At 34.3% G+C, this 11,582-nt stretch overlaps 1 protein-coding gene across 3 annotated transcripts; it reads left to right on the forward strand.

Annotated features, from left to right (window-relative positions):
• The first annotated feature begins 526 nt into the window (after positions 1 to 526).
• Positions 527 to 11,085, forward strand: LOC149258364 (uncharacterized). Of its 3 annotated transcripts, none has more exons than XM_089415206.1 (6): positions 527 to 845; positions 987 to 1,187; positions 1,825 to 1,920; positions 2,007 to 2,104; positions 2,849 to 4,436; positions 8,315 to 11,085. In XM_089415206.1, exons 3-6 carry the CDS (start codon positions 1,864 to 1,866, stop codon positions 10,499 to 10,501), a joined length of 3,930 nt encoding a protein of 1,309 aa, XP_089271332.1. In that variant the 5' UTR covers positions 527 to 845; positions 987 to 1,187; positions 1,825 to 1,863; the 3' UTR covers positions 10,502 to 11,085. The 3 variants fall into 3 exon arrangements, with proteins under 3 accessions (XP_089271332.1, XP_089271338.1, XP_089271336.1); XM_089415212.1 differs by having other exon boundaries at positions 8,372 to 11,085; XM_089415210.1 differs by having other exon boundaries at positions 2,013 to 2,104.
• Positions 11,086 to 11,582: the final 497 nt, after the last annotated feature.

Consider the following 11,582-nt stretch of genomic DNA (forward strand, 5'->3'; position numbering starts at 1 on the left):
TTTTCTTCATTTTAATAAATTTCAAAATATCATTATAAAAAATAATCAACTTAATTATTTTTAAATTAAAAATACCATATCTCATAATAACATTCAACAACCTTATTAAAAATAAAGTTATTCAAACATTTTTTTTGCAATCTGGTCCAGAAATTATGGAAAAACACATAGGATACACATAAGTGGCATTGAGAATGCATGTAGAGAATAGCAAAGTGCAGAAGGGGACTAGGAACTTAAATGACTAAATCTGAAACTCTATGAAATCGAGAGCAAGATGATGAAACCCATTAATATTATTTATTAGACTTTTCAAACGGCTGATTACTTTCACACGTGTCCATTACTGACAACTGGAAATATCACTTTTCATGCAAGCACTACCTGTTAGGGTTTGGAATATCTCCCCGAGGACGAGAAAAAGTGACATTATTATATTGGAAACACGTGTTCGCAGTTTACTGGACACTATAACAATTTTCTGTCCTTTGGTATAGTTGGACTGCATCATTTTGCGTTTTATGGCATCCCTAAATTCCTTCGCTTCCACTAGAAGTAGTCGAAGGGAGAGAAGGGTACAAACCCTAAATTTTAATCCTACCCTACCTATTAGGGTTTGCCGATTTCGAGAGTAGTTTTGTGCCCTTTGCTCTATACAATCGATTACTGGTAAATCTAATCGTCTTATCCGTTCATTTCGTTTTAGCCAGCGAATCTCGGGGCAATATAAAGACGGGGGAGTTTGGGATTTGTCTTCATTTTTATCGGCCGCATCGGACAATCTTCTGAACTTTGAAGTTCGAATCTGCGGGCTGAAACAATTCGCGCCGGTTGAAGTCGGATTTGTGAGTGTTGATCCAACCTGTGCTGAAACAACTCTCGCCGTTGACTCTCGTTTCTTTGATTCGGACTGAAATCAGTACTATTTTGTCTGTGTATGTAAATTTCTGTTTAAGGTTTTCTTTTTTCTGTTCAAATCTTTACAGGAAGGCCGAGACTTTTAATTCCCAACTGTTCAGCACATTGCAAATTGCGGCTCGCGTAAAGAGCTCAGGCTTGAAATCCGGCGAGTTTCGATCCTAGGACCTGTGTCGCCAAATATTCTTATGCTTCATAATTTTTCATGCGGTCATCGGCTATTTCTGTTTCTTGGCCCCCCAGCGACGCGTACCGGCGGAGGATTTGAGGTGCGTGCTCAAACCGCCTTGGATTCTCAAAAAACTAGGGTTTTTACTTTTGCCCCCTTCTCATGCCCATGCGCTTCAATTTTTTTTTAAGCAATTAGAAAATTTTCGCACATATTTTGTTCCTTGCTTTGTGAATTCTACTGTGAACAACCTGATAAGTCTGCTTCGCTGGCACATGTTGAATGAGAAAGTATTAGTTTAGCGCCGTCCCCAATATAGCTGCAATGTTCAAGTTTCTACATCCCTAAAATCTTGTTAGGGTTAATATTATTTTTTAATTTGTCCGGTGCTTACTTTATTGCAAGGAGCATGATCCATTAAACAAGTTATTCGGTTAAGCTTTGTTTTCGCTATTAAAAATTAGTTAGATTCACTATTATTTTTATAATTTGCTCGGTCTTTACTTTATTGTGAGGACCATAACCCATCATTTAAGGTTCTCTGATTTTTCGGCGTCCAGCTGAACCCACCTGGACAAATGAACACTCGTTCTTATCAATTGGCGCATATGAGGGTTCTAGGTTTAGTTTCCGTTATTTGACGTAAATATATTCCGTCAGTACTGACTTGCTTTGCTATCCGTACCGCATAAATATACCTGATATTTTCACGTTGTGCATATTGTACACGCTCGTAGGTAATTGGCTGAGGTTCAAAACCCCTACGGTTTTGCGTCATGGCGAATGCCCAGGACGTCACCGTCGCTTCGCAGCTGGATGATGTCGAACCCAAGGTGACGCGAACCTGAAACCACTTGAGCACCATTTTGGTTTTTAAATGATGTGACACGTTATTTATCGTGTCTAACTCTTTGCGCAGGCGCAGGCTGTGGACGCAGACGGACATGAAACGGGCAGAAGTTTAAATGACGACAGGATTTCTGTCAAAAGCACAGCATGCGAGCGTTTCAGTATTCGGTAAGAAAATTACGTTTTTATCCTTGTTTATTCGTCTAATTCTTCTGTATTCGATTGTGTGATCACGTTCTCACGATCCAAAAACTTCCATATGAGATTTTACGCAAAAGCTTTTTAGAGAGACGCGGACGTGAATTGATATTTAGAGTTTGTTCATGACATCGTTCTGTTCTTTCCTAAAGGATCATAATTTCAGTTTCTAGGTTTTTCTGGGGTCTGAAATCTAGACAATACAGATGTACACAGTTTTCAAATTTGTGTTGATTCAATTCACATAAACGCAATATCTTTCAAACTTCTTTCTCACATCCACGTGTATCATACTCATGCTTGTAACGGTTCAGATACTAATGCCTATACATTGCGAAAATTTCCATGAATCTATCGCGAGGTTTTCCTTACAAAAAACAGAAGTTCGAATTTGTTTAAAACCTAGTTGACTCAATTGTTTGCTCATGTCGATAATCACCATGTGATTATGTGTCTCTCAAATTAGGGAAGGTGATTATGTTGTCGCATCTTGTGTGTGAGAATTGTCATGTACGTTTGAACTTTGATATACCTAGAACTGTGATTACTCAGCATTGCTTTGGCCGATGAGATACTCCCAATATATTTTTTTATTGTACCTTTTCCGCCTTAGTTAAAATATTAATGAGTCAGATAATGGTTCTAGGTTCTATTGCATAATTCAGCACTTCTATTGCTCCATTTTTATTTTATTTTTATTTTTTACTGATGCAGTGGATATGTTGCAACAATTCGTCAACAAAATATAAACCCTTGCTGGCCATTTCCTCAGCATTTTCTGGAAACTAGATTGAAGGAAGCAGGCAATATGGCACTGCCTCCTTTAGAAATACCTAACTACAGGTGGTGGAATTGTGAAAACTGTTTAGGGGAAATTAACATTTCCAGTGAGAGCCCATGTGCGAAAGAGTATACGAGGGACTCGCAGACATCCATACAAGCCTGTGATGATAGGCTTGATCGTCGATGTCTCATGTCCGGTATGCATTTGCCTACTTCCAGTGTTGATATACAGGAAAAATTGAAGGAAAATATGCTAGACGACACAGAAGTAGTAGAGAGTCTCACAGTAGAGTTAAAGTCAGGTGACGCTGTAGGATCCTCCGCATATCAAACTAGCAAAGAGAAGAAAGACGAGGGAATGGTCACAGATTGTACAAGGGAAAATCTAAGAAATGAAAATGCTGTTCCAGTGGAGCTAGAAAATGACAAATCTGAGATAGCAGATTTGGACAAGAACATAGGAGGAACCTCCCACTCTCTATCAAATTCTAGAAGCGATGAGGAAGTCATCATTATGACTGACACTTGTCCACGTGAACAGAACGAGAATGCAGTGTCTGATGAGGTGGTGCAGGCAGTAATGGAAACAATGTCATCCATGTTGCTGAGTAAAAAAAGGAATGAGTTAGGCTCAAAACAAAACAAATCTGAACAACTTCAGATTCTTAGCCAGTCTCCTAATTCTTGGGAGTATTTTTCTAGGAACAAGAATGTATTTAAAGAGATAGGTGACAAGATGAAAGGAAAAGAATGGGAACAGACAATCTCTCCCATTGACAATTCTTCAGATGCAAACCAGTCAAAAAGTATCAACAATGTTCCTGTAAGCATTCCTCACGCTGAAAACATTGAACCTGGTCAACAGGTTCTCGAAGGAGGAAATGAGAGAACACTTTCCATGGTGGATTCACTGAGAGTTCAAACAATGGATTATGATATCCATAATGGGGATGATTCTCACAGAGGCTCAGATACAGGGATTGATGTACCATTCTCGAATAGCAATGACAGTTCATGTTCTGACCATATGAATATAAACAAGATAAGTGAAGTATGTACTGAACTTTCCAATAGCCAGGCCTCACTGGAGAAGGAGAATGTGCTTCTCTTAGAACAAACTGGGAAGCTGAAGGTCAGTGAATCCAGGAGTAAAAAGAAGCCACAGAAGATGCGATCGATCGCAGATATTATTGCTTCCAATCCGTCCTGCCCAGAGAGTTGGAATAAAGAACAAGAAAAGTACAAGTCACATGATGAAAAGGAGGAAAATATATGCATGACTGAGAACAATAAGAAATCCCCACCTCCCAGGGAAGATCATATGGAAGTTACCATGGATCCTGTCAAAAATTCATCCAAACCTACAATTGATAGAAATGGCATATGTGAAGTGAACAGTGATGCAGAAATGAATAGTTTTATAGTTAAGAAACGACGCCCAGAAAAGCTTGAAGTCAGGAAGAAACCTTCCGGCGTAGGAACTGAATCCCTCGGTGCTTGCTCAACATTTGTCTTCAAGGTATGTCTTTGCATCTCTATTCTCTTCCGCGTGGTTAGAGAAGTAAGTCACTAAAATCTTCTGTCGGTACTTCTTCTGCGCAAAGTCATGAAAGCATTGTATATTTCGTGGAGCATGCTTTTCATCAATTATGATATTTTGTATAATTTATATTTTATTTTATTTTTATATTTATGATATTTTGTATAATTTATATTTTATTTTATTTTATTTTATTTTATTTTTATATTTAAATTTTGATATTGGTAAGTGCTTGTATATAAAATTTAAATTAGTTTAGAGAAATTGTAATACTATTGTGATGTATTAAATGAGAGGTTGTTTAAATATTATCATCAAATATTTTTGGTTAAATTTTGATTTTTGTTATTTAAAATTGATTTTTATTATATATACAGATTATATGGAATCAGTACAAATTTTACTGATTTTTATATTATGGAAAGTTCACAATTCAAATTTGTGATTTCAACCAGTCTATACAAGATTTTAAACAAATTAAATCAAAAAAGTATATTAAAAAACCATCTAAAATATATAACAAACAATCAACTTAAATTAATATATATTTTTTTAATATATAATTATTTTTCAATAGAATTTTTTAATTATTTGAAATTTTGGTCCAAAGAAATCCCCTAAATCCCCTAACTTACCCTAGAAAGAGGCTTTCATCTTTCATCCCAGAGCAAGATGCAAAATCCCCTAATACTTCGAGAGATCTTTGATAATATGTTACTTTCGAGAGAACTTAATCTATTTGGAAATTTGGTCAAAAGAACTTTAGTATGAGAATCAAATTCTGAGTTATTTACTTATTCATGTTTTCTTTCTTATGCTCTTCTCAACTTCCTTTTTTAGCCTTTTATTTATCGATTATGGTATTTTTATTTTAATCATATATAAGATGTTTTAAAATTATTTGTTTCAAAATTATTTGGATGTAAGATTCTTTTTATTGTATATATATTTTTTTAAATAATTTTTTAAATTGACTGACTTCTTATATATAAGATTTTTCGAAATTATGAGTTTAAAGCTTTTCTATTTTACATCATTTCCCTAAAAAAGTTATTATTAAAATTTTTCATTTTCTTTCCGTGGGTTTATATTTTAAATGTTAAAAATATCGTATTTTTCTATATCTTGTTTTATGCCTTCTGAATTTTAATTTTTACAAAATTTTTAATATTTTATTTTTATTTTTAATTTCTTTTATATTTTTTGAAATTTCATTGAAACATCTTACACAATGTTTAAAGTAAGTGTTTTCCATCTCAGTCTTATTTTAAATTTTTATTTTAATCTTATTTTAAATTTTTATTTTAATGAGCATCAATTCACATATTTTTTATAATTTAAATATATACCAAATTACTCATTTTAAAATAAAATAATATTATATTTTATAATAAATCCAATTAAATATACATGATATAAAAGATATTATTTTAAATATGTTAAAAAAAATTTATATTAAAATATAATAAAAACATTAAATACATTTACAAAACAAAAAGTTCTTTCGCTCTCTAATAATAGATGCTCGTACTGACTTCAATCTTTATACTCCGAAACAAACAATAAAAATATAAATCTCGCGATAAAAGAATGAGTACGACTTCTCGTTACAAGAGTAAATGCACTTGGATTAGGAAGTTGCTGTACAAAGCAAGTATACATTATTTACCTATTTTAATACCGAGAGTGGAATTAGTCAATATCAAGGGAAGAAGATCCATTTTTAATGTAAAGGTTAATATTAGCATGATAGGGAGTCGATCGGCAATCATTATAATCACTAGGTACCCATGACATTCATAAATTAGGAATAGAACTATGAACTCTTCTAAGTTTTGAAATGTTTATTTTTTCAATTATTTAAAAATACAATAAAAATTTCTTATGATTTATATGGTAATTGGTATATTTAAATTAATTTTTATATAAATTTTTTATAAATATAATATTAATATTAAATGTATTTAATATACCATCATATAAAATAAATTAATTTTAAATTAAGTTTAAAGAGAATATGCTTTTGGTTTCTTACAATGACGATTGTTTGTAGTAGTTAGACGTTATATACTATAACATTTTATTCGAAAACAATTTTAATATTTTTATTCGAAAACAATTTTAATATTTCATGATTAAGCAGTATATTAATAAAATTTAATTATATATTAAATATTAAAAAAAGATATATTTAAATTTTGAAAAAAAACATAAATATCTTATATATATACTTACTGGGATTCACATATCTTATTTCTGGGGATTGCATACTCATCCTGCCTTAGTATTGGACCTTTCTATTTATGCTCTCTTGTGGTAGTAAATTTCAACGAAGGGAAAAAAGAAGAGATATTTGTCGACGTTGGCCAAGCCTTCTATAATCAAGTTTATCTTCCAAAGAAAGAACCATAGGATTAAAAAACTGTTAAGTGGAAACCAGCCCTCAAACCATGACCAACGCGTGAACAAAGTGGTATGCACAACATTTTCCTTGTGACTATCGACTCCTTCCAGCTCTGGTCACCAAGGAGCCTTAAATAATATTATTTAAAATTAGTTAAGCCCTCCATTCCTATTCTTGCTCAAGAAATATGCTTTACTTATGATAATGATATTCTTCACTTATGATAATGGAATTTTAACCTTGTACAACATCTTTTATGCTATATCGTTTCCGTGGTTATAAAGGATTCCTTATCGATGAACGATCCTCTTATTTGTTCAGCAAATACTGCTAGTGCATCATAACGACTTGGAAACGAAAGGAAGCAATTGCTTTGCCAATGACTTGATATGGATGTAACATTGTGTCCAAAATCAATTAACCGCTTGGAGAGATAATCTATTCGATTTCAAGTTATCACTATATTGCTTTGCAATTTAGGTTTATGTGATTGAAAAGAAAATGGTAGCATAATTCTCCTCCAAGGTTTTAATTTTTAACTTATTCCTGATAGGGTTCTTCGTTAACAAAGAGCTGGTCATATGATTAATCTAAATTTATAACCCTTTCTTGAATAGTTTGTCTTCTAAGGATGTAAGTTTTGGAAAATGTAAATAAGAGTACATGATCTTTTTCTGCCTAAAGCTGTTGTCATAATTAAAATTTTCTTGCAAAATTATCAGTATTGAACATTATTTTCTTTGTAAATACACTTTGTGAGCCCTCCAATTCAAACACGATCTTATTGTTCTGTGACATTCGCTATATGCTTGTAGTTTTTTAAAGCTAAATTAGAATTACCAGTATCTTTATGATGATCTACCCCACTTGATACCTTATTCTTATATAAATACTGTTGAAAATAAAAAATTTAACATCTATAAAGGTTATTCAATAGACATCAATAGAATCTACGTTTTGTTCAAAACATTTTTGTTTTTACAACAGCATTGAAGGCTAAACTGGTTTTGAATTTGAACTTTAAAATGCTGGAATGAGGGCCGTTTAGGAGAGGCTCATCTTGGTTAACCACAGTTACCAGTTATTGTTTTATTCTGTCATGGATGAATGCTTATGCTTCTCATTTGTCCTGCTACACTGGTTGAAGATAACTATTCTGATTCACTTAGTTTTAGAGTGATCGATCAAATATAGATAGGTGATATGATGCTTTATTGCTTCTCTGTCTCTTATTTTCTCAAAGTCCTTGCATTCAATTCACTAAGAATTTAGAATACTACATTGTCATTGTGAAAGTTAAAAGTTACAACAGGATTCTATTGAGGATGGATAATTTAAGTAACTTGATGTAAACCTGGATGATCTGTTTATTTTCATATGCTTCTGATACATTTTCCGCGTCTTAAACAACTAGACAGCTCTATAACAAAGTTTTACTCGTTTTCTGGTTCAGAATTCATCAACTTCAGGTTTACCTGAAGCTGTCACCAATGCTCTTCAAATGTCTCAGGGCACTTTACCGTTTATGTCAGCATCGAGAGACAAGGCACCTCAGCACGATTTCCTCACCCCTGAATATGAACAAAGTAGGCAGAAGCTTTCTGTAATGGAAGATGAGATACCTATGGACATAGTCGAGCTAATGGCGAAAAACCAACATGAACGAGGTCTATCAAACCTCAAACATTCTCACGAAAGCCATAACCTCCAGAAAGAGAGAAGAGGATTGCAAATGAAAAAAACAGCGATGAGTCAGGTCAATCAACATGTAGGGGGAGGAACAGGCCTCAAGCAGAACACTGCAAAGATTAAGACACAGCCCAAACAAACTGGCAAAGTAAATCTGCTGGCCTCATCAAGAAATCAGTGCCAAAGTAGTTTACTAGTAGACTATGGAAAAATAGATGTTTCCCGGACTGTAAGAGATAACTCAATCTTTTCAGATAAGGAAGGGATAACATACGGCTCATCTGAAGGTGATCTGGCCAGGTCACAATCAACTCAGTGGTTCAATCCATGGGAGAAATATTCTCGAGATTTTGTTGCACAAGTGTTGGATGAAACAGTCTCTGCGTGTAGTCTGCCATTTCCCATTGATGGCTCTAAACCACATGTTCCTGATACTCATTGTGATCAGTATGGAGCTTTCTCTACAAACAGCATGGCGGTAGATTCTATGCAGGTTCGGGGAGTATCCACATATTGTGGCCATATGCAAATGCAAAACCTGTGCAGGGAAGGAACCGCTGCATCATCAGACTTCACAGGTTCAGTGCTTCCAATTTATCAAAATAAATTCAAGTCCTCCCATAATCATAATGGGTACTCAAATCTAAATATCACAGGCACTGACAATCCACAGATCTTTACCAGCGAAAGTTCAGAAGTAGGAAATTCTGGCGAAACATTTCATATTCCATCTAAGAGTCACAAAGGAAATGGTATCCCAAATCTCTCAATTACAACGGATGGGGGTTCAGGTCTTATTTATTTCAACGGACAAAGTAACTCGGCTTTATTGCAGCAGGTAAATGCTCAAGCAAGACAACCATTTGGGAAGAATTACTGTTTTCCCTCCACACCTGTGCTGAGGCTAATGGGGCAAAGTGTATCAGTTCCAGCAAAGTGTGGAAATGAAGAAAGCATGGTAACAGATAGTAGAGACAACAGAAATTTCTCCCATTTATCTCAGGCTTCTTCACAAAATCATTTCGGTTGGTTTCACTCATCAGGGGTACCGGAGAGGATTGAAAAGGAAACATTTTCTGACACTGGAAGAGTGTTTACGGGTTCAGAACCCATTCAAGATAGCATGTATATGAATGGACAAATCACGAGCTCAATAAAACCTATACCTCCTGTTCCAAAGTTCAGGCCTCCTGAGCATTATGCGTCAAAGTGGGTCTCTGGAATTTCTATGCCTTCTTCCACAGTCAATGGCAACGGTGAGGTTGCTCTGGAAGGGACCAAATCTCCCTTCGGTGGTACACTATTGTCTGGCATAAAAAGGAAGAAAGGATTGCAATCTACAAATGCTTATAACAATGGAAATCTACAGATTTTCTCTACCACCTCTCCTGCTTGTCACAGTACGAAGGTTGTAAAAGGGTCAAGTTCAACAAAAGGCTTAAGATCATATAGATCAACACCCATGATTATGCAGCGGAAAGGAAACCACAGATCTGCTCTTGATAATTTCACTGATAATAGATACCATTGTTTCCAATCCTCTTGGGCGTTGGGACCTAATCCCCAACAAAACGTAACAATGGAGACAGACAAAGCGAAGGGACCGAAACTGAACAAAGAAAATGAGGAATCTGCTTTCTGGGGAGAAAAGGCTTCCAATTTAGAAATATGCGCACTGAATCAGAACCCAGCTGAAATCAGTGTAGATGGCGAAGAGGACGGACACAGTTTCGGTTATGAACCTTTCACTTTATTTCGCAGGGATCTTGGACATGGTGAAAGGAAGAGAGACACGGCAATCCCACAAGGGATAAAACGTCGGAGAACCATAAAGAAAAAACACGTGCAAGAATTCCTCAACCAGAAGGGTGGTTATGTTGGTGATCCTGCAAAAGCGAATGTGGAAAATCTGGAATTTGGGGGCGGGGATTTAGTTCTCTTAAAGAACTGATTGGAAACATTACTTCAAATTTTTAAAGTTTGTTTCCCAAAACATCCAAGGACTTGGGGTTAGCTAATCACACTTCACACTACATCCAGATGTGGAAGATTACAATAGTCTCACAAGATTCAATCTTATGTGTTTTGCTCTTGTATTACTGTGCTCTTGTTGGATGTCATTAAAGACCAATTTGATGTTTCTGCAAGCATGCGACCATGTATAAACGCATGGATTCTAGTTTGAATAGCACATAGCATATGCTTGTAAACAGTTATGTATCATGTTATTTACAGTCACAGGATTGAAGTCCTGTTACATTATATAGGTAGGTATGATGGTTATTGTTTAACTGAATTAAGTGACGTCGAAAACAGAATATTTGTCAAGAGCCCAAAGTAAAGCTCTAAGACTTCTCAAGATGTAAACTACATCCAGTATTGTGCTCCATTTCATCTCATTCAGAGAGGTCCGGCTGAATTTTCTTCCGTGATGATGACATCGCCTGACCAAATATTGTAGACGATGATTACATATCTGTTGACAGGCCAGGCCATCACACAATGAATGCATTCCAAGTTTTTGTGTTGTCTAAATAGTATCAGAGTGAATATTTTATTCCTTTTATGTTATACTATATGTTATTTTTAGTATAGTAGGTGGTATTTTGAATTAGTTTTTTATTTTAATTTTGGATTTGAACAATTTTAATAACGTTTTCCATAATATGTTCCTCATTATCATTTACAACATTCATTATATATATAACATTTATTATATATATGAAAATTTTATTTATGAAAATGGTTCATTAATTTTAATAAATTTTAAAAATTAGATTGGTGCCAAAATGGTCCATTAATTTTAATAAATATAAAAAATTAGACTGGTGCCAAGTGACTCCCCTCCCACAAATTTCCTAGAAATTTCACATTATTCCAATTTTAATAAGTTCTTCAATGATAAGTTCTTATTATTATTTATAACATTCATTTATTTATATATAAACAAATTTTATTTAGCAAAATAGTACATTATACAATAAGATGTGTAACTTCCTTTTTTCCTCAAGTTAAAGTTGACCCATAACCTT

This window comes from Pinus tabuliformis, chromosome 6 (assembly GCF_031772625.1).
Source record: "Pinus tabuliformis cultivar Carrire ecotype Pingquan chromosome 6, CPIR1, whole genome shotgun sequence".
Classification (NCBI taxonomy): Eukaryota; Viridiplantae; Streptophyta; class Pinopsida; order Pinales; family Pinaceae; genus Pinus; species Pinus tabuliformis.